The sequence below is a fragment of the Aotus nancymaae genome, unplaced genomic scaffold (genome assembly GCF_030222135.1).
Source record: "Aotus nancymaae isolate 86718 unplaced genomic scaffold, 86718_ANA_hifiasm-v0.15.2.pri h1tg000108l, whole genome shotgun sequence".
Taxonomy (NCBI): domain Eukaryota; kingdom Metazoa; phylum Chordata; class Mammalia; order Primates; family Aotidae; genus Aotus; species Aotus nancymaae.
The window spans coordinates 28,401,451-28,425,094 of NW_026988523.1; the positions used below are offsets into that span (position 1 = coordinate 28,401,451).

The 23,644-nt window shown below is 39.9% G+C and overlaps 1 protein-coding gene across 2 annotated transcripts in view; it reads right to left on the reverse strand.

Moving 5' to 3' along the window:
* The window catches only part of RNF115 (ring finger protein 115), an 84,746-nt gene that overhangs the window by 39,073 nt on the left and 22,029 nt on the right, over positions 1 to 23,644 (reverse strand). The window contains exons 2-4 of one of the 2 annotated variants that reach the window (XM_021672702.2): positions 8,866 to 8,924; positions 7,282 to 7,333; positions 4,772 to 4,829 (exon numbers count right to left, since the gene is read on the reverse strand). In XM_021672702.2, coding sequence (XP_021528377.1) covers positions 4,772 to 4,829; positions 7,282 to 7,333; positions 8,866 to 8,875 — 120 coding nt within the window. In that variant the 5' untranslated portion in view covers positions 8,876 to 8,924. The remainder of the gene's footprint in view (positions 1 to 4,771; positions 4,830 to 7,281; positions 7,334 to 8,865; positions 8,925 to 23,644) is intronic. The other variant, XM_021672701.2, reaches the window with a different exon arrangement.

Below are 23,644 nucleotides of genomic sequence, written 5' to 3' on the forward strand. Positions count from 1 at the left end.
TCCTGACCCCAAGTAATTCATGCGCCCAGTCGATATTTCTCATTTTTATTTTTATTTTTATTTTATTTATTTATTTTTTTGAGACGGAGTCTCGCACTGTTGGCCCGGCTGTAGTGCAGTAGCTTGATCTTGGCTTAACCGCAATCTCCGCCTCCTAGGTTCAAGAAATTCTCCTGCCTCAGCCTCCCGAATAGCTAGGACTACAGGCGTGTGCCATCACACCCATCTAATTTTTTTTTTTATATATTTTTAGTAGAGACGGGGTTTCACCAGGCTGGCCAGGATGGTCTCAATCTCCTGACCTCATGATCCACCAGTGTCGGCCTCCCAAAGTGCTGGGATTACAAGTGTGAGCCACTGCGCCCAGCTGATACTTCTCATTTTTAAAAAAGCTTAGGGCCGAACAAGGTGGCTAATGTCTGTAATCCCAGCACTCTGGGAGGATGAGTGGGGCGGAAGGTCAGGAGTTCCAGACCAGCCTGGTAAATGTGGTGAAACCTCATCTCTACTAAAAATACAAAAATTAGCTGGGCATGGTGGCGGGCGCCTATAATCCCAGCTACTCGGGAGGTTGGTGACAGAATCGCTTAAACCCAGGAGGTGGAGGTTACCAGTAACCTGAGATCGCACCACTGTACTCCAGCCTGGTCAACAGAGTGAGACTCCGTCTCAAGAAAGACAGAAAGAAAGAAAGCTTAAGTTTGTTATTTCTCAGAATCTATGCCTTAGGAAAAAATCTGAAAGGATATGTATGGAAAAAGGGAGCTCTCAGAATAGTGAAACTCAAGATATATATATATTTTAATTTTTTTTAATGTCTAACAAATATTTTTAAATTTTTTACTGGCACTACAATGCTGCTTATGTAACAAAAATAAGTTTTATTTAAATAAATATAAATCAGACAACTCAGAGCATCTTGCCCTCCTGTGTATACCTGGGAGCTCTTTTTTCCAGAAAGCCATGTATTTTATTTTCTCCTAATCTGAGGCAGCAGCCAGAGCCACCCTCGCACGGAAGTCATCCATTCGGGTAAGCTGAGACTCTACAATCAGATGACTCACTGGCACCAGGTCACGGTCAGAAGTTTACAAGTACTCAATGAAACCTTCAGGTAGCTATGGGGCTCACTTTCCAGATTATCATCAGGAAGCTTAGTATAGCAATGTCTTCTCTCTACAAACTGCTAGCAACATTTTCAGATTCACTCTCCACTGGCTCTCACGCATTATTCAAACATTGCTCCCATTTAACTGGCAACCCTCCCCTAAGTTCTCTCTATCCCGTTAGTCTCTTATCTCTCACCCCAGTCTCATTTTTTTTTTAAAAAGTCAATACTGATTTTGTCAGAAATTCTCTTGAAATAAGCCTCTTCTAATATAGCCAGTATTTTCAGAATTCAGCTATCAGTAAATGTTACTTATAGAAAATAACCACTTCATTGTACAAGCAGCTCTGGCTAAAGAAAAACAGAGCAAAACTGAGCATAAGTCTTTGCTGAAATTACCAACTAAAATAGGGAAAAGAAAAATAACTTTAGTTTCTATATATGATTGTATTTCTAAGTTTTTTCTTCAGGGACATGAGCATAAAACCTTATAGCTTATGAATACTATTTTGAGATGATTTTCACATCTTTGCTTATCTAAATTCCACCTACTCTTCAAGGCCCCAGTGCAAGTTTTACCTTCTCTATAAAGTCTTAATAATGGCTATAATGTATCAAACACTCACATACCTAGCATCTACTAACTCACTTAATACTCACAACATTCCTATGAGGAAAGTATGATTATTTCCCCCAATTTCCAGACAAGGAAACAAGAGAGGCGCTGGGAGCAGGTTATACAGCCAGTAAGTGGCATACACAGGATTTGAGCTCAGGCAACCTGGTTCCAAAGGCTGTTCTTAATCACTGTTATATGACCTCTCCTCAAGACTGTGGTCCACCTTCTCTTTTCCTTCTACTATACTTGTTACATATACCCCACAATATATACTCTGTACACTTTTTTGTTTACCTTTTTTTTTTTTTTGAGATGGAGTTTTGCTCTTGTTGCCCAGGCTGGAGTACGGTGCTGCAATCTTGGCTCACTGGAACCTCTGCCTCCTGGGTTCAAGCAATCCTCCTGCCTCAGTCTCCTGAATAGCTGGGATTACAGGTGCTCATCACCACACTCAGCTAATTTTTTGTATTTTTTAGTAGAGACAGGGTTTCACCATATTGGACAGGTTGGTCTGGAACTCCTGACCTCAGGTGATCCACCCGCCTCAGCCTCCCAAAGTGCTGGGATAACAGGCGTGAGCTACTGCACCCGGCCATCCTGGTTTTCTTATTTGTTCTATTATGTGTTTGCACTTGCTCTACAACTAAATTTTAAGTTCCTTTCAGGCAAGGCAACCATGACACTTACTTCCTGCCCCTATTTCTTGCAGAGTGCTGTGTATGAAACACTCAATACATACTTCAAGCAGGCACAGTGCACCTGCCCGTAATCCCAGCTACAGAGAGCCTGAGGTAGGAGGATCACTTAAGCTCAGGAGTCCAAGTCCAGCCTGGGCAACACAGTAAGACCCCATCTCTTAAAACACACACACACATACACACACACACACACACACACACACACACACACTCTTCTTAGCTAGTTTTTCAAAACACACACACACACACACACTCTCTCTCTCTCTCTCTCTCACTTCTTAGCTAGTTTTTCAAAAATCCCTGGCAACATCTAGAACGTGAAGTCACAGGCTATGAATCAGCAAAATTACTTTAACACCTGAAGTTAACTCATGCCATCAGTGTGACATTTAGCATTACTAAAGTTAGGAAACTGACTACATATATTTATTTTTCTTCTTACTTAATGCATCTCTTCCTGGTGAGTCATACCTACAAAATTGGCAGACCCATCTATTTCCATTACCTAAAAGAGAACACTAAAGGAAAACCAAATGAAATTTCTTTTTCTGCATATGCATAATCAGCAAGTGACAATCTGTGTTATCACAAATAGCACACACAAGGGGAAAGGATACTGAAATCATAAAGTCTTCCGGGACTGGCAAACAGAATACATTTTATTATTATTATTATTTTTTTGAGATGGAGTCTTGCTGTGTCACCCAGGCTGGAGTGCAGTGGCGTGATCTTGACTCACTATAACCTCTACCTCCTGGGTTCAAGCGATTATCATGTCTCAGCCTCCCAAGTAGCTGGGATTACAGGCAGATGCCACCATGTCCAGCTAATTTATTGTATTTTTTAGTAGAGATGGAGTTTCACCATGGTGGCCAGCTTGGTCTTGAACTTCTGACCTTCGGTAATTTACCCACCTCAGCCTCCCAAAGTGTTGAGATTACAGGCATGAGTCACCACGCCCAGTCCAGGATACATTTTAAATGTTTTTCAACCCATCAAAGTGGGAAAATAAAAATGGAAGTTCAAAACATGATCTGTCTGGAATCACTCTAATCAACCCATCTACCAAGGCAGTTCAGAGTTAACCAAAATTCTTAATACTGGATATTAAGAAGTAGCACAGACCATAAGCATAAAAACCACCTTAAGTAGAACAGGACCATTACCCAGACAATGTTGATAAATCTAATCACATCAAAATGTGGGGGCTATAGGTCTTAAGATAATTTCTCAAATAATAAGGGAGAGAAGCTTAGGGTTTTACAGGCTTCTTATGAAATAGCACTTTTCAAATATACTACTAGTACAATTTCAATTTACATACAAAAGAGTGAAATATTATGCTAGCTCTCTAGGTACTTCAGCTATCTCTGGAAAAGGCTAATGTGATCCTAAAACAAATAAATCCTGACTATGGGATTTAACTTACTTTGCCCTTTTAGCATCTGTCAGCTTTCTAGAGCTGAACAAGTTGTATGGCAATAGAGGGTACACATATAAACAAGCAAAAGGAAAACATCAGTTTTTTTTTGCAGGCTGGCTGGTTTGTACCTTCTGGGCTGTAGTCTCTAAATGTTTAAAAACAAAAAGTATTAATGCCACTGAATTATACACTTAAAAGTGGTTACAATGGTTTCTTTTCTTAAAAAATAAAAAGACAACTAAAGTGACTTTGGGTAAATGAATAAAGTAAAAAAAGAAAATTACTCTGTATTTAATATAAAATGGTATTCAAGAATGAAGACTAATACCCCATTCTCAAATCACATTTTTTGTTTTCTCCAAAAAATATGGATGCCACATTATAAGAAGACATAGAAATTATTTACAGATTCCATCTTGGGATCTGAAAGGCAAGTAAATATCCTTAATCTACACCAAACTACTGTGTTGATTAGAGGTAAGCCCTAGAAACCAGTACCTCTGTACCAGGTTGAAGACCATTCCATTGTGACTTTGACAACTAATCCTGGCCTGCACTTTACACCGGCTGTCATACCACTAAAGCAGAGTCTACAACACTGTTATTTGAAAAACAGCACAAGCTTTTTATTCTCATACTATATACACAGTAACAGAGCAGAAGACAAGAATCAAAAATACTACTAGTTTAAGAGAATATAGTTTGAAGCTATTACTTTCTCCTAATCAAGGGTTTATCAAAGGTAACATGCTCAAGCCCCAGCTACTGAAAACACAAATCTTCCACAAGGGTTACTCCGGCCCACATTTTTCTTATACATTCAGTTAAACTCTGATGTTTTGCCACACTGGAAAGTTAGTTCTGCCATGATTTTAACACCCACTCACTTCTTAAAGAATTCCTATAGCTAAAGGAAGACTTACCTCTGCAAAATGTGTTGTTGTGCTATTGTCTATCCGACTGTTGCCACCACCTAAAAAACTAAAGAGAAGAGGAATGAGTGGTGATTCTATCCCCAGGAACAAGCTTCCATCCCAGAAGCTAAATATAGAATGGCATAATGAGAACAAAGCCCAATAAGGAAAAATAACTCATCCCAACACAACCCCTATAAAGAAAATTATGAAGAACTGGCATGTGAACTAATCTATGAAAAGTAACATAAACCACAAAATCAAGTGGTTTTCAAGGGAATTAAAGCTAAATCCAGTGAAAAATTGGAGAGAGAAGCCACCATTGAGAAGGGAGAAGGCAATGCAATTGCCACAGCCAGCAATGTAATTCAAATTTGACCTATCAAAAGAAAAATATTTATCCTCAAAGACACTAACAAAACAAAAGGTTTCACTAAAAAGCCATTCAACCACCAGATGAACACAACACATCTGAGGCTACAATAGTTAATATTTCTTAAGAATGATCAAATGTAGTAACCTAAGAGGCCTGGTATTGTATTTAAAACATTATAAAAGGAATCAATTTCTCCCTCCACCCACCCTTCAGGACTCATCTCAAATGCTACCTCCTTCATTAAGCCTTCCTGAACTCTCCAACCAAATAAGACTCCTCTAAACCCCTCTGCACTCTCACTTTGATTCTAAAACCTACTTTGTATTATGAATATCTAGGATTTGCCTCATCCATTTCAACGACTCATCCATTTCAACCCATTTCCCTCCTATCATCGATATAAATTCATTAGGCAAAGACTGCAATTTATTAATGCCTCAAATACATGTAGAGTGATTATTAATTGTCAGATATTACACGGCACTATCACCTTTAAAAAATCTGCAATGTCATATCCTATATTGATACTCAAATGTTGTTGAATTAATATCACATGTGAAAATGATAAAATAACTACCTCTTTCCAAAGACCTTGAAGAGTGGAAAGAAATATTAAATCCCATTGTCCCCATAAAATTTGTAAAGAACAAAGACAACAAGCTAAGGCGTCAGGGAAGGGGGGATGGAAAGAATCACAGGAACTGCTGGATACCACTTTTACTTCAAGAGACACACTTAAGGACACAAACATACATACAAACACCCCAATGATAAGTTCACAAACTACTACAAATAGTTTTCATTTGGAGGATTACAGTACCAATCCAGGCATTGTGTTGTGCTCACTAAGGAAACAAACACACCCTGGTCAGTCTGAAACCAAAAGTGAAAAAGCAAAGCTAATGATATTCTTTATGGAATCATTCTCAAGCCTTATTCCTTGATTAGAAACCATTTAATACCTGTATTTATTTCAGAAAGCCGCTTTTGTAAAAACCACTCCAAATGTGTAACAAGCCCAAAATTACTTGTACATCTATGCTAAATAAACAGCCAGTTGAATTACCACGTATCATAAAAACAAAGTTGAGTGGCTATGTATCCATTTAATTGCTCAAGCCCAGACAGGCTTCCAAGACTCTTCCTGCCTTTGCTACAGTTTCAGAGATTCAAATATCCTTGGTAACTGAAACCACAACTCTTATCTTTTGGGGTTCTGCTCTCCCTGAGAGAGCAGAGAACCTCACTGTTCCCTTTCCTTAAAATTCCTGTGCATTTTAAGAGTAACAGATCCTGTCATAGAGAAGGGACAATAAAAACCACCATGTTGCTCTGAGAAATGTTACAAAGCTTAAGAATACGTATAAGGTACTCCTCTACGTGGAAGTTTAAGAGCAGATGGACCCCATTATCCAATATTTACATGCAAAGATTTCCTCTTACTGACTTTAACCCTTCCACTACTTACCACTGCAACTGCTAAGTATTTAAATCAGCAAATGTTTATGAACTTTATAGAAGGAAATATCATATTGCCTCTAAGACAAGGATTCTAAGAAAAATATTTCTTCTTTCATTTAAAACACGGATCTCTTTCAAAACAGTCTTTTGTATTTGAGTAAATTGCTACCAAGAGCACCTAAATAAGACAACCTTTGATCTACAAAGACAAATAAAAGAATTAAGAACAGAATCCATAGTTCCCTGCTAGACAAAGATTCATCCCGCAGTTAATCATTCTCATTTATAACTGTATTTGCATAAAAGTACTATTTGCCTGAAGAAACCAGAGTTACTACTTGAAAAATAAGCCCCATTAATTGTTCTCCCACAACTAATATATCCTTTATTTAGCACATGCAGAGCATAAGTGCCTGAAATAAGTATTTGATGCAATTATCATAGCACAAACAAAAAAGCTATCCCAAGTCAGCATGCCATCCACACAAAACTGCAAATTTTGCAGTCATGCTAATCTTACAGGGTTAGTGTTGGTATTGTGCTATTTAAAACCAAAATGATTACACTAACAGTTAAGTGTTTGTATCAAAATAGATCCCATGTCACATATTGCCCCAGAAGTTCCAGCTTATTTACACATATAATCACCAATCATTAGTAAAGTAAAACTAATAGTACATACTGTAAAATGTGTAGTTTTTCCTGGTTGTGGAAGGAACCTTCAACTTTAGATTCTGCCAATAGCAACAGTAAAGGAATTACCTACTGCCATTAAAATCCCCAAAGTCACTGCAAGATTAAGATGCTTCAGATTACAAATTCTTTTTGACCAGTCAGTACTTCTTCAATTTTCATACCAATGTTTAACCAAACAGCCCCAAAAGAACAAATGTGCCACTGTGATTAGCCAAAGAGGCCATCCTATCAACACTATTCTAAAATTTATTAACATTTTAGATTGGGTGCAGTGGCTCACACCTGTAATCCCAGCACTTTGGGAGGCCAAGGCAGGCGGGTCACTTGAGGCCAGGAGTTCAAGACCAGCCTGGCCAACATGGCAAAACCCCATCTCTACTGAAAATACCAAAAATTAGGACATGGTGGCGCATGTCTGTAGTTCCAGCTACTCAGGAGGCTGAGGCCTGGGAGGCGGAGGTTGCACTGAGCCAAGATTGCACCACTGCACTCCAGCCTGGGTAACAGAGCAAGACTCTGTCTCAAAAAAAAAAAAAAAAAAAAAAGAAGAAAGAAAAGAAAAAAGATTTTATAGTTTTGTTCACATAAAGAGGAATATATAATAGTTACTTTCAGAAATATTTCCCCTTTCTATCAGCTAATATATCTTTACTGAAGCCAATGAAACAAATTCCAAGCATTACAAACCCATATATTAATATTACACTGGAAAGATGGCCTAAGTTTGACAGCAATAATCTTCTTTTTTCATTTTTTTTTTTTTTTTTTTGAGTCAAGAGTTTTGATCTCATCACCCAGGCTGGAGTGCAATGGCATAGTCTCAGCTCACTGCAACCTCCGCCTCCCTGTTTCAAGTGATTCTACTACCTCAGTCTCCCAAGTAGCTGGGATTACAGGCACCCACCAACGTGCCCAGCTAATTTTTGTATTTTTAGTGGAGACAGGGTTTCACCATGTTGACCAGGCTGGTCTCAAAACTCCTGATCTCAGGCTATCCACCCATCTCGGCCTCCCAAAGTGCTGGGATTACAGGCGTGACTTACCGCATCTGCCGAATAATCTTAGTAAGAACTAGAGACCCAAGGGTTCCTCAAAGCAGAGTAACAGTCGGTTTCCCTGGCTACAACGGCCTGTTTACCTGATTAGATATCTTTGTCAGAAGTCATTCCCTAATTCAACAAAGAGGCTTAACAGCAGTTTACCTTCAGGCAGCAGAGTGGTCACTAAAAACCAACTAATCATCTAAGAGAAGCCCCAGGTCTCAGATAATAAATGACAACTGACCGCATTTACTCTGACATGCGCACAGATGTTTCCAAAGAATGCCACACACAATCATGAGCAGAGTACATCACCACATCCACTATCACATCGCTTTCCAAATTTTCCCGTTTTTCTTTTTCCTCTCCCATTTTTCTGCCCTCTCTTGTGCAAGCTCATGCATTCACTGACTCTCTCTCTCTCTCTCTGTAGAGTCTAAGTTAAAAAACAAATTCAATGTACATTCAATACTGAGAGAAAATAGTTTTGATAATAGAATGTCTGAGTTATCCACGAGCTTATACAATACCTGGAATCATCTGTCACTTCTTCAATAAAGCCTGATTCACATCTGGGACAAATATATTCCTATAAAAGAAAGGAAGAAAGAAATAAAAGTTTTTCATTAGAAAGTTAAGTGACATGTTGTTTCAGAGTAACATGCAGTATACACTGAGGCTCTGAAATGCTGTATGTAATTGCTGACTCCAGATAACTCCAGAGTAGTTTCTTTGTTTGCTTGTTTTTTGTGAGACAGGTTCTCACTCTGTCACCCAGACTGGACTGCAGTGGTGTGATCATAGCTCACTGAAGCCTCAATCTCCCAGGCTCAAGTGATCGTCCCGCCTCAGCCTTCTGAGTGGCTAGAACCACAGGCACATGCCAACAAACCTGGCTAATTATTTTTATTTTTAGTAGAGATGAGGTCTTGCTATGTTGCCCAAGCTGATCTCAAACTCCTGAACTGAAGCGATCTTCCTGCCTCAGCCTCCCAAAGTGCTGGAATTACAGGCATCAGCCACTGAGCCCAGCTTAGTTTTTTCTTTTTCTTTTGAGACAGAGTTTAGCTCTTTTTGCCCAGGCTGGAGCACAATGGTGCGATCTCAGCTCACTGCAAACTCTGCCTCCTGAGTTCACTCCTGCCTCAGCCTCCCGAATGGCTGGGATTACAAGCCTCCGCCACCATGCCCAGCTAAGTTTTGTATTTTTAGCAGAGACAGGGTTTCAAGCTTGTCTCAAACTCCTGACCTCAGGTGATCCACCCGCCTCGGCCTCCCAAAGTGCTGGGATTACAGGCATGAGCCACAGGGCTCCTGGTCCCAGCCTAGTTTTCTCTGTTATACTCTGGTAAATATAGAATTCCATAAGATATTTGCATAATTGCTTCATAGCTACCTAAGTGGTTCCCATTGAGAGCTGAAAGGCGGAGTGTCAAAGATGTTCTCTTTATTTTAAAATTTAGATTACTTATTTTTTTTTTTTTTGAGAGAGTTTTGTTGGATCAATGCAACCTCTGCCTCCTGGGTTCAAGCAATTCTCCTGCCTCAGCCTCCCAAGTAGCTGGGATTACAGATGCCTGCCACCATGCCCAGCTAATTTTGTATTTTTAATAGAGACAGGGCCTTCCCATGTTGGCCAGGCTGGTCTTGAACTCCCGATCTCAGGTGATCCACCTGCCTCAGCCTCCTAAACTGCTGGGATTTACAGGCATGAGCCACTGCACCCGGCCTAAAATTTAGGTTATTTTTAAACTAGAATGAATCTATCATCTCATTTTTTTCTTCAAATCTAATTAAAAAAGCTCTACTATATACATATCAAAGCAATAAAATATATGATACTAATGGGTATAGAAACTGCTACTTTTAGGCTGGGCACAGTGGCTCATGCCTGTAATCCCAACACTTTGGGAGGCTAAGGCGGGCAGATCATTTGAGGTCAGGAGTTCAAGACCAGCCTGGCCAACATGGTGACGCTCCATCTCTACTAAAAATGTAAAATTAACTGGGGTATGGTGGTGTACACCTGTAGTCCCAGCTATTTGGGAGGCTGAGGCAGGAGAATCCCTTGAACCTGGTGGGGAGAGGTTGCAGTGAGACCAGACAGTGCCGCTGCTCTCCAGACTGGGTGACAGACCGAGACTCTGTCTCAAAAAAAAAGTTTAATTCAAGGACATCCGAAGAAAAACAGAAAAAATAAATAAAATAAAATAAAATAAAAATTTCAAAAAAGTTAAAAAAAAGAAACTGTTGCTTTTTACTATGTGCATACAAGAGACATAAACTAATGGCATAAATAAATCTGTAGACTAGAAAATTACAATGAGGCAGTACAATATTTCTAATCTATCTTCTGTTAATCAATGATTCCAAATAAAACCTAACATTCTCAAATGCCCTACAGAAATAACAATTCAAATAACCAAAACAATTCCATTAAGTCAATTTCTATTTCCTTCAGTAATAAATCTTTCTTTTAAGTAATATCAAGCTTTGAGGATAAGAATATACTTTAGAGACTGCCTTATAGTAATTTTTTAAAGTATATTTTAACTACCTATTAAAATAGATCTGGGAAACACATTTTCTTTTTCTTTTTAACCTCATCCTGGACTCCAAAGGCATGGGAAAGACATTTTCAACCATTTTTTCTTTTTCTTTCTTTTTTTTAATTTGAGACAGGGTCTCACTCTGTTACCCAGGCTGGAATGCAGTTGCAAAATTTTGGCTCACTGCAGCCTTGACCTCTGGGGCTCAGGCAATCCTCCCAGCCTCAGCTGGGACCACAGGCACACACCGTGCCCAGCTATCTGTATTTGTAGTAGAGACGGGATCTCACCACATTGCCCAGGCTGGTCTTGAGGAACTCCTGAGCTCAAGCAATCTGCCCACCTTGGCCTCCCAAAGTGCTGGAATTATAGGCATGAGACACTGTGCCCAGTTCAACTATTTTCTTATCCCCTATACTTTCTGAACCCTACATTTTGTTCTACCTGAAGATGATGTAAGCTCTATTTGGCTCTTCAAACAAAGATAGGATGGGAATTCAAACACTCAAATGCTTTTTATTTTTTTCCCTAAAGAGATGGGGTCTCATTCTGTCACCTAGACTGGAGTGCAGTGACACAATCATGGCTCATGGCAGCCTCAAACTCCTGTCCTCAAGTGATCCTCCCAAAGTGCTGGGATTACAGGCATAAGCCACCATGCTTGGCCTTCAAGTGCTTTCTTAAAAGAAAAAAGATTTTAAAAAGTCCCTCGTGTCAAAAAGATTAGTTTCTTGAGGAGACAGTCAAACCAAGAAACAGCAAATTTAATAAAATAATGCTATAATCAATGAGCACTGGAAACAGGAACAATAAAGAGTTTTCCTGGGGAACTAGGGAAAGCTTAGACTGAAACAGAGACCTAAAATAGGTGTTTGCTCAATGAAAAAGGAAATTCTAGGTTTAGGACCATGATGATAGAAAATAGCACGCATGGAGGTTAGAGGGGAGTGGTATGAATGTGGATATATAAACAGGCAGACGGGGCCAGAATGTGGAAAACTTTAGATAACTATTAATATCAACTTCACCTGGCGGATCAGAAACTCAACCTTTTTTCTCCACTACACACATGAAGGATGAGACACATTCATAACGGGCACACCGTAAACTACTCCAGAAATGAAGTAATCTGGAGACCACATAAATCCCTGAGTCCCCCCTCTACTCCTTCATCCCCTACCTCCCAGAAAGCTGCAACTCCATCCCTTTCTCTCCTGTTAAGAAAATTTATCTGGTCAGGTACAGTGGCTCACACCTATAATCCTAACACTTTGGAAGGCTGAGACGGGAGGATTGCTTGAGCTCAGGAGTTTGAGACCAGCTTGGGCAACACAGTGAGACCTTGTCTCTACAAAAATTTATAAATTAGCCAGGCATGGTGGTGCACATCGGTAGTCCCAGCTTCTTGGGAGGCTGAGGCGGGATCACTTGAACCTGGGAGGTGGAGGTTTTAGTGAGCTATGATTGTGCCACTGCACTACAGTGTGGGTGACAGAGCAAGACCCTGTATCAAAAAAAAATAAGGTACGTTTATCTGAATGTTGAATGCAAATGAGATTGATTTTGGAAAACTAACCTTAAATCTATTCAAATGTCTAAAATTAAATTCAAAAAAAGAGTCAATAGCAAAATGAAATCACAGTGCTAGGCCTTCTTCTTTCTTCTCTCTCCTTCTCTTACTCATTCCTATTGCTTTAAATATCCCTATATGCCAACTCCCCCAAATGTGTATCCCTATCCCAGGCCAGTCTTCTGAATTCCAGACTCACTTATTCTCATATGTATGGTCTCTCACTTGCTTTTTCTCTCTCTTATACACATACACACACACCCTTGAGAGGTGGCATACCAGTTGCTCATACTAGAAACCCAGGGGTCATTCCTAACACTTCTCTTTCACCTCCCACCATCAAATCCTGGTACTCCAAACACAAACACATTTCCCAAATCTACATACTTCTTGTGCCGCTACCTTAACCCAAGACAGCACTGGCTCTCAGCAATGAATATCTTCCCTCTTTTTTTTTTTTGAGACAAAGTCTCGCCGTCACCCAGGCTGGAGTGTGGCGCAATCTTGGCTCACTGCAACCTCTGCCTCCTGGGTTCAAGTGATTCTCCCACTTCAGCCTCTAGAGTGGCTGGGATTACAGGTGCCCACCACCACACCCAGCTAATTTTTGTATTTTTAGTACAGACAGGGTTTCACCATTTGGCCAGGCTAGTCTCGAACTCCTGACCTCAAGTGATCTGCCTGCCTCGGCTTCCGAAAGTACTGGAATTACAGGCCTGAGCCACCGCACCCAGCCTGAGTATCTTCCCTTTTAAGTCGCGTCCTGCTTCTCTTTTAGTCCTTTCCAATCTGCTCTGCGCACTGAAGAAAGAACAATCTTTTTAAAAGCATAAAACAGACATCTGGCCAGGAGTGGTGGCTCACACCACCTGTAATCCCAGCACTTTGGAAGACCAAGGTGGGTGGATCACGAGGTCAAGAGACAGAGACCATCCTGGCTAACATGGTGAAACCCCATCTCTACTAAAAATACAAAAATTAGCTGGGAGTGCTGGCGCGCGCCTGTGCTCCCAGCTACTCAGGAGACTGAGGCAGGAAAATCACTTGAACCCAGGAAGCGGATGTTGCAGTGAGCTGAAATTGTGCCACTGCACTCCAGCCTGGGCAATAGAGCGAGACTCCATCTAAAAAATCAAACAAACAAAACAGACATGCTATTCCTAGCTTAAAATCCTTCAATTATTTCCCAAAACACTTAGAATAAAATTAAACTCTTTAACACGATTTATAAAAGGGGTCTCTGCTCAACTTAACAATCTCATTTTAGGCTACCCTCCTCCTCCCTCAGTATGTTCCAGACACACTGGCCTTCTTTTGAATCTTCTTCTTCTTCTTCTTCTTTTTTTTTTTTTGTGAGACAAAGTCTGGATCTGTTGCCCAGGCTGGAGTGCAGCGGTGTGACCTCGGCCCACTGTAACCTCCGCCTCTCAGGTTCAAGCCATTCTCCAGCCTCAACCTCCCAGGTAGCTGGGATTACAGGTGTGTGCCACTACGTCTGGCTAATTTTTGTATTTTCAGTAGAGACAGGGTTTCATCGTATTGGCCAGGCTGGTCTCGAACTCCTGGCCTCAAGTTATCTGCCCATCTCGGCCTCCCAAAGTGCTGTGATTACAAGCGTGACTCACCGTGCCTGGCCTCTTTTGATTCTTTGAACTCATCAAGCTCAGCACTGCCTAAAAGCTTCCTGTAACTGGAACACTATTCCCCTAGCTTTCTGCATGGCAAGTGGCGTCTAATCTCCTTATTTCTTTTTTTTTTTTTGAGACAGAGCCTCGCTCTGTCACTCAGGCTGGAGTGCAGTGGCATGACCTTGGCTCAGGATCATGTGAAGTCCCCTCTTCACATGATCCCAGTCATGGTTCTAGGAACCAGGCTGTCAACCACTATAGCTCCTTCACAGGAACAGGACACTTCAGAGATAGAAATCAAACTGTAGAAGTGCTCTATGGTTCTTCCTGTCATTTGGAAGTGACAAATACTCCTTCCATTTATAAGCAACAATAAAAGCTTTCTAAATAGTTCTATTTTGATTTCAGGGGAGAAAAGCCAAAACTCTTCCCAAATGCTCTATTAATTATTCTTGATAAAAGCAGCTAATTATAAAGCAAACCTCACAGCCCTAGATATCTCTCCTGCAATCAACATTACAGGAAAAACAGAGAATTTTTTAGAATATACAAGATCTTCATTCTCTAATTATCAAAGTAAAAAATGCACATTCGTCTCTTACATACTTTAGTAGTCTGATTTCAAAACAAAGTCTGGTCTCAGAAAATTATTCACTTCGATTTCCTTAATCTGCCTCTTAGACACCGGAAAACTCTAAAATAATACTCTAAAGATATTACATTTCCTGTTTCTAGATTTTCTTTATAAAGGCTTCATATCACTCCACTTACTAGTACCACTTTTCTTCTAGATTCACACAAGTCACTAGCCTTCCCATGATTTCCAGCTTTGTTAAGGGTCCACCCCTTCATTCTAAGAGCTCAAAAACTCTAGAGCAGGCGTGGTGGCTCACATCTGTAATCCCAGCACTTTTGGGAGGTCAGGAGTCCAAGAAAAGCCTGACCAACATGGAGAAACCCCTTCTCTACTAAAAATACAAAATTAGCCAGGTGTGGTGATGCATGACTGTAATCCCAGCTACTCAGGAGGCTGAGGCAGGAGAATCACTTGAACTCTGGAGGCAGAGGTTGCGCTGAGCCGAGATCATTCCATTGCAACCTAGCCTGGGCAACAAGAGTGAAATTGTGTCTCAAAAAAACAAAAAAAAACCAAAAACAGTAACAAAAAAAAACTATCAAAATCAAGAGACAAGGCATTAGATGAGGACAGAAATGAAATATGACTGGTTATAAGTTGATAACTGTTGAAACTGTATACATGTAGATTTGTTATATTATTCTGTCTACACTTTTTATAGTAAAAAATGCATAAAAATTTACCATCTCAACCTTTTTTTTTCTCTGAGACAGGGTCTCCTTCTGTCACCCAGGCTGGACACAGTGGCATGATCTCAATTCATTGTAACCTCTGCCTCCTAAGACTACAGGTGCATGCCACCGTGCCCGGCTAATTTTTCTATTTTTTGTAGAGATGAGGTTTTGCCATGTTGCCCAGGCTGATCTCTAACTCCTAAGCTCAAGCAATCTGCCTGTGTCAGCCTCCCAAAGTGCTGGGATTACAGGCATGAGCCACCCTACCCAGCCCTTTTAACCATTTTTAAGTGCACAGTTCCAAAGTGTTAAGTATGTTCATATTGCTGTGAAACAGATCTCCAGAACTTCTCATCTTGCAAAACTGAAACTCTATACCCATTAAACAACAACCCATTTCTCCCCTTCATTTTCTGGTAACCACCATTCTATTTCTGTTTCTATGAATTTATAATTTTTGATACTGACACCAACAATCCAACTGTCCCATAGAAATGACCTTTATAGTTTCTTTTGAATAAAGACAGAAATTGACCCTCCCAGTCTTAAAACCTGAAAAAGTTACATTTGTCTTATCTGAGTTCCTTTCTCAAGAAACCAACCATCAGGCCTCCCAGATAGTATCAAAGAACTTAAATTTACCAGATCACTGCATTTGGACAATGAGACCTCAGACCCCTCAACCCATCAAGATTGCCTAAGCGACCTCCTGCTTCCTTCCTGTTGACCAACTTCTCTTCCTCACCCCTCCCTAATTCCTGTTTTTCTGCATGTAGTTACAGTTCTTCCCTGCTATATAAGCCCCTAATTTAGTCAGCCAGGGAGATGGATTTGAGACCGATTTCCCATCTCCTCAGTGGCAGCATCCAATTAAAACCTCCTTCCCTGGCAATATTCATTGTCTCAGTGACTGGCTTTCTGTGCAGCAAGCAGCAAGACTTAAAACACACCCCTGGTGTTTCAGTAATAATATCTAATGTAAGTGAAAGCATACAGTATTTGTCTTTTTTTAACAGATTTATTTCACTTACAATGTCCTCAAGGTTCACCCACACTGTAGCATGTGACAGGATTTACTTCCTTTTTAAGGCTAAATAATATTCCATTGTGTATATATATCATATTTTATATATTCATCAAGAACATCTGGGTTGTTTCCACCTCTTAGCTATCCTGAATAGTGCTGCTATGAGCATAGGTGTGCAAATATCTCTTTGAGGCCCTGCTTTGAATACTTTTGCACACATATCCAGAAGTGAGATTGCTGGATTACATAATTCTATTTTTAATTTTTTGAGGAACTGCCATGCTGTTTTCCATCACAGCTGCATCATTTTACAGTCCCACTAACAGTGCACAAGAATGGTTCCTTATTTTTTTTAATAGTAGCTATCCTAATGGGTGTGAGGCGTTATCTCACTGTGGTTTTGATATGCATTTATCTGACGATTAGTGATGTTGAACATCTTTTCAAATGCTTCTTGACCATTGGTATATTATCTTTGGAGAAGTGTCTATTCAAGTCATTCGCCCATTTTTTAATCTGGTTATTTGATTTTTTGTTGTTGAGTTGTTGTTCTTTCTACAGTCTGGAATATTAATACTTTAACAGATACACAATTTACAAATATTTTCTCCCATTCCACAGGTTGCCTTTTCAAGTTGTTGATTGTGTTCTTTGATGCACCAAAGTTTTTAAGTCTGATGAGGTACCATTTGTCTATTTTTGCTTTTGTTGCCTGTGCTTATGGTGTCATATGCAAGAAATCACTGCCAAATGCAAAGTCATGAAGCTTTTCCTCTAAGTTTTCTTTCAGGAATTTTATAGTTTTAGGTCTTATGCTTAGGTCTTTAATCCACTTTGGGTTAATTTTTATATATAGTGTAAAATACAAGTCCAACTTTTGGTTTTGCATGTAGAAGTCGTTTTCCCAACACTATTTGTTGAAAAGACTGTCCTTGCTCCACAGAGTAGTCCTGGCACCCCTGTCCAAGATAGTTAGACCACATATGCAAGGGTTTATTTCTGAGCTCTCTAATCTATTGTTTATATCTCTGTCATTATGGCAGTACCACACTGGTTTTATTACTGTAGCTTTGTAATATATTTTGAAATCAGAAAGTTTAAGTCCTCCAGCTTTATTCTTCTTTTCAAAACGGTTTTGGCTATTGTGGTACCTTGAGATTCCAAATTAATTTTATGATGAAACTTCTATTTGCAAAAAAATGCTGTTGGGATTTTGATAGGTATTGTGTTGAATCTGTAGATCACTTTGAGCAGTATTCATATCTTAACAATATTAAGTCTTCCAATCCATGAACACAGGATGTCTTTCTATTTATTTGTACATTAATTCCTTTCAGTGGTATTTTATGATTTCTAATACTCAAAGTCTTCACTTCTTTGGTTAGGGTCATTCCTTTTATTCTTTCTGATGCTGTTGTTAATGAAATTGTTTTCTTAATTCTTCGAGTTATTCACTGTTTGTGTATGGAAACAAAACTAATTTTTGTGTGTTTATTTTATATCTTACAACTTTGCTGAATTCATTTATTAGTTATAACACAATTTTTGTGAAATCTTTAGGATTTTCTTTCTTTTTGTTTTTGAGATGGAATCTCACTGTCACAAGGCTGGAATGCAGTGGCAAGATCTTGGCTCACTGCAACCTCTACCTCCCGGGTTCAAGCGATTCTCCTGCCTCAGCTTCCCAAGTAACTGGGACTATAGGTGCACATCACCACGCCCAGATAATTTTTGTATTTTTAGTAGATAAGGTTTCACCCTGTTGGCCAGGATGGTCTCTTAACCTTGTGATCCGCCCACCTCAGCCTCCCAAAGTGCTGGGATTACAGGCGTAAGCCACTTAGCTCAGCCTCAGGGCTTTCAACAAATAAGATTGTATCATCTGTGAACAGAGATAATTTTACTTCTTCCTTTCTAATTTGGGTGCTTTTAAGTTCTTTTTCTTGCCTAAATTGCTCTGGCTAGGACTCCTAACACTATGTTTAAATGGCAGTGGCAAGAATGGGTATCTTTGCTACATTCCTGATGTTAGGGGGAAAGCTTTCAGTCCTTCACCACTGAATAAGATGTTCACTGTGGGCTTTTTTTTTTTTTTTTTGTGGGGAAGGGAGGATGGAAACGGTCTTGTTCTGTTGCCCAGACTGAAGTGCAGTGGTACAGTCTTGGCTCACTGCAGGCTCAAGTCATCCTCCCACCAAAGCCTCCCAAGTAGTTAGAATATCACCATGCCTGGCTAATTGTGTTTATTTTTTGTAGAGATTACGTCTCATTTTGTTGCCCAGGCTGGTCTCAAATAATACTCCTGCCTTTGCCTCCCAGAGTGCTGGAATTACAGGTATGCGCCAACATGCCCAGTCCGCTGTGGGCTTTTCATAAATATACTTTGATATGTTGAGTTTCCTTCTATTCCTACTTTGTTGAGTGTTTTTATCATGAAAGGGTGCTAGATCTGTCAAATGCTTTATTTGCATCAATTGAGATGATCATGCAGTTTTTGTCCTTTATTCTGCTAACGCGTTATTCTCTTTACTTTGATGTGTCTGAAATTTTCCATGATAAAGTTTGTTTTGTTTTTTAAGTTACCACAGTCTGAGAAACAGTCAGGTCAAGAAAAAGTTAAGCAAACCATGTACTGAGCAAACTTGTGGCCATTGAAGTAAAAGCAGAAGATCAGAAGTAATTTGTTATGTTAGAGAATTAAGAGGGGAAGTCTACTTATATTTACTAAACACATGATGTCCTTAGCCACTCTGTGAGGCAAATATTGTTATTCTTATTTTACAGATAAGAAAAAGAAGAAAATTGTTTGTGTCCAGATGACCTTCCAGAGACAGCCCCAATAAGATCTCTCATCCCATTATAGTCTTCTGCAATGTGACCTTCCCACTCCCTTTAAAGACATGGAATCTATTTCTCAACCCCCTTGAATCTGGGAGGTCCTGTGACTTCTTTTTTTTTGAGACAGAGTCTTGTTCTGTCACCCAGGCTGGAGAGCCGTGACGCAATCTCGGCTCACTGCAACTTCCGCCTCGCAGGTTCAAGCAATTCTCCTGCCTCAGCCTCTCGACTAGCTGGGATTACAGGCATCTGCCACCACGCCTGGCTAATTTTTTTAATATTTTTTAGTAGAGATGGGGTTTCACCATCTTGGCCAGGCTGGTCTCGAACTCTTGACTTTTTGATCCACCCACTTCGGCCTCCCTAAGTGCTGGGATTACAGGTGTGAGCTACTATGCCCGGCCACCCTGTGACTTCTTTAATAGACACAATATTGTGCCAGTTCCAAAGCCCTTAACTAACCTGACATCTTCTGTTTCCTAACTATTGAAACCTTGAGCAGTCACATAAGTCTAGGCTACTCTGCTGGAATGAGACGCCATCTCAAAGAGCACTGAGACATCAAACAGGTAAAAGGAAGAAACCATCCTGGATCCAATCTAGCAGAGCCTTCAGATGGCTCCATCTGCAGGTACTATCTGACCACAATCACGTGAAAGACCTTAAGGGGAGAAGTGTCCAGCTGAACCCTGTCAATCAACAGAAACAGGAGAGAGATAATAAATTACTATGTTAAGCCACTATATTTTGGGTGGACTTGTTAGGCAATAACAGAAAACTAGAACATTGCCCAATGGATGAAAAGGAGCTTTAAACCTTGGTCTTTCTTGAATCCAAAATTCCATATTCTTTTCATTACACCATGTTGGTTGAAAACAACTATGCTTTTAATCCAGGCACAGTGGCTCACACCTATAACCTTAGCACTTCGGAAGGCTGATGCGGGATCACTTGAGGCCAGGAGTTCGAGACCAGCCTGGCCCAACATGGTGAAACCCCGTCTCTACTAAAAATACAAAAATTACCTGGGTATGGCAGCACATGCCTGTAATCCCAGCTACTCTGCAGGCTGATGCAGGAGAACTGCTTGAACCTAGGAGGCAGAGGTTGCAATGAGCGACAGAGTGAGACTCCGTGTAAAAAAAAAAAAAGAAAAGAAAAAAAATAATTATGCTTTCATAGGGAGGAACACTAAATGAAGAATAATAATGTATTAAATACCAATTAAATGTCTAGCACTGTAGAAATCTATCTTATGCTTACATATTAATACATGAAGTCTTCACAACCAGTCTTTCACAACTCCCCAAAGTATTTCTAATTTGTAGTCACAAAATCTTACTCCTCAAAATTCAGTAAGTCATTTTTCTCTTTTTTAAAAAATTGAGACAGGGTCTTGCTCTGTTGCCCAGGCTGGAGTGCAGTGGCACAATCTCGGCTCACTATAACCTCTGCCTCACAGGCTCCAGGAATTCTCCCACTTCAGCATCCTGAGTAGCTGGGACCACAGGCATATACTACCACACTCCGCTAATTTTTGTATTTGTTGAAGAGATGGAGTTTTGCCATGTTGCCCAGGCTACTCATGAATTCCTGAGCTCAAGTGATCCTCTGGTGTCAGCCTCCCAAAGTGCTGGGATTACAGGCATGAACCACCACACCCAGCTGAGTCATTTCTATCATACCATGTGTAAAAGAAATGCATAACAAAAAACCTAAGTTACTTACCTAGAATCACTAAAAACAGGAACCCAACTGTTTCCACCAAACTAAGCTGCTTTCCCCCTAGGATCTAAAAGATTACTGTAAACAACTCTAGTGAAGATACTCAGTAGCAGGTTCTGAATCAAGAACAACTCCCTAATTATAGCTTAGCCCTGATGCTTACTCACTTAAAAGAACAGCCCAAGAGGATAAAGCACTAGAAATACAGAAAGGAAAGGGAAAGGTTGATTTTAATGCATTACTTTCTTTTGCCTCCTGTATTTCAAAGGATTAGTTACCACAATATATGACATCTTAGGGGACAAGGGGCTACAAATTCAGACCTATTTATATCAAGTCCCATAATGTGAAATTTACATACTCTTGAACCCTACACAAGTTTATAATATCCAATACTTTTTTTTTTTTTTTTTTAATAGAAATAGGGTTTCTCCATGTTGTCCAGGCTGGTCTCAAACTCCCAGCCTCAGGTGATCCGCTCGCCTCAGCCTCCTGAAGTGCTGGGATTACAGGCGTGAGCCACTACGCCCGGCCTATATCCAATACTTATTCAGCACAAGAAATGTAACATAAAGACTTACTAACTACTTATTTCCTCATTTCACAGCTTTGTTTTTCTACCTCTTCATCATCCACTCAAAGTGTTTATCTAAAACAAACGAAGGTTCCAATAGTGATTCAAGTGTCAAAAAAAGAAGCCCATTTTCTGTCTAGTCTGACAGTCACAAAATTAAGTTAGTCACATTCTAATGTTCATATTCTCTTTGAGTATCACATGGCAAGACAGTTCAGAAATTCCTAATTAGAAGGATTAAGAATACAAAATGTTTGCTATGCCTCATAGCTCCTAGGCCAGAACCCATCATACTTTTAATCTGATGCTAAATCACATCACCAGGTCAAAGACCATGTTTTTTTCTAGAGACTGGTTAGCTTTTCAAGCCAGGTAATATGTCTCCCCTTTTCAAAAGCATCAAGTGAACCCCAAAACAAAGACAACAGAACTTATAAGTTCTGTTCCCACTTCCACCATTATCTGCAAGGTCTCTGTGAAAATCTGTTTCTAGAGTACAAATACTGTCCTCACTGACTTCTCTCTCTCAATTCTCCTTCAAGAAAATAAGGAAGACATACCTCTCATTCATTACAAGAAAGAGAAAGTTTCCAGTCTAAACATTTTGCAGTTAGTTCTCTGAGCTCAAGAAGTTGTAAACAATTGTTCTCTTGGCTATTAATAAAGAAAATCAGTTTACCAAAAAGGAAGACAATAGGCCACAGTTTCAGTGTTACACAAGGTACCTATACAATTAAAATACTGTTTGAAGAGTTATGATTCAGTTTCAGGTCAATAAAACTACCTTGATTTATGGTCTCACCCCTTAAGAATAGTAACATTCACAACCTTTTCCCTTTTTTTCAGACACAGTCTCACTCTGTTGCTCAAGCTGGAGTACAGTGGCACCATCTCGGCTCACTGCAACCTCCACCTCCCAGGCACCTCAGCTTCCCAGTAGGTGGGATTACAGGTGCCCTCCATCATGCCCGGCTAATTTTTGTATTTTTAGTAGCAATGGGATTTCACCACATTGGCCAGGCTGGTCTTGAACTCCTGACCTCAAGTGATCCACCTGCCTCAGCCTCCCTAAGTGCTGGGATTACAGGTGTGAGCCACTGCACCCGGCTACCTTTATCATTTTGTTCCTTAATTCAGGCCATGATTGAACACTGACATTATTACGGATTCCAAACAGGAGTACATAATCAAGCAAGCTTCTTTAGCTCATTGTGTCCCAACGCAGAAAATCAGGTCACGGGACAAAGTGTTACTTGATACAAGCTTGATCAGATGGTCAAGAAGCCAAATTTTCTAAGGAAAAACACACTGGACTACAAGAATCATCAGAGAAAATGTTAACCTCAGACAACATAATATAGCAGAAAAGACTTACAGTGTTTTTTGCTTGCTCACACTAAAGGCAGCAAGAAGGGGAACAACCCAGTGGCATAAATATAAAATGATAAATGAGTCAAAAAGTACAGATGTTTAGCTCTGATGTGTACCACAATAGTTTAGAAGTAAAATGTATCTTCTTGTTTTTAGCTTAGGCTGACAGAATCTTCTTTCACAAAATGACAATATTCTTTGACTCAGCAAAAATTCTAAGCTCTATAAAGCATTGTATAGAAAGAAAAATAACCTGGGATTGAAAGTCACAAAAATCACCTACGAAGTGTATACTCTGATAAAATTATATTTCCCTTAACTATATTCTAGTAGTTAGGGAAGTCAAAAGGCATATGAAATAAACTTTTGAATATCCTAGTCACAGGTACTTAGCCTCAAAATGAGAAGTGAGCAATGCTTTAGAACAGCCTCAGTGGTTCGAGTAATGAATGTAAAGCAAAACAAAGCTGGACTGGTAATCATTTCAACTATGTATGTGCACCTCAAAAAATCACGCTGTCCATCTTAAATGCATGCACACAAGCACGCATGCATACACACAGACATATACACACAATTGGACGGGAAACACAGAATAACCAATCAGTTGTATGATACTGGGTAGGTCACTTCACCCAAATGAGATAGTACGGAAGATACTAAGTTCTCGACAAACTGTAGGTTCTAATAAATTATTCTGAGTGATTTGGATATGG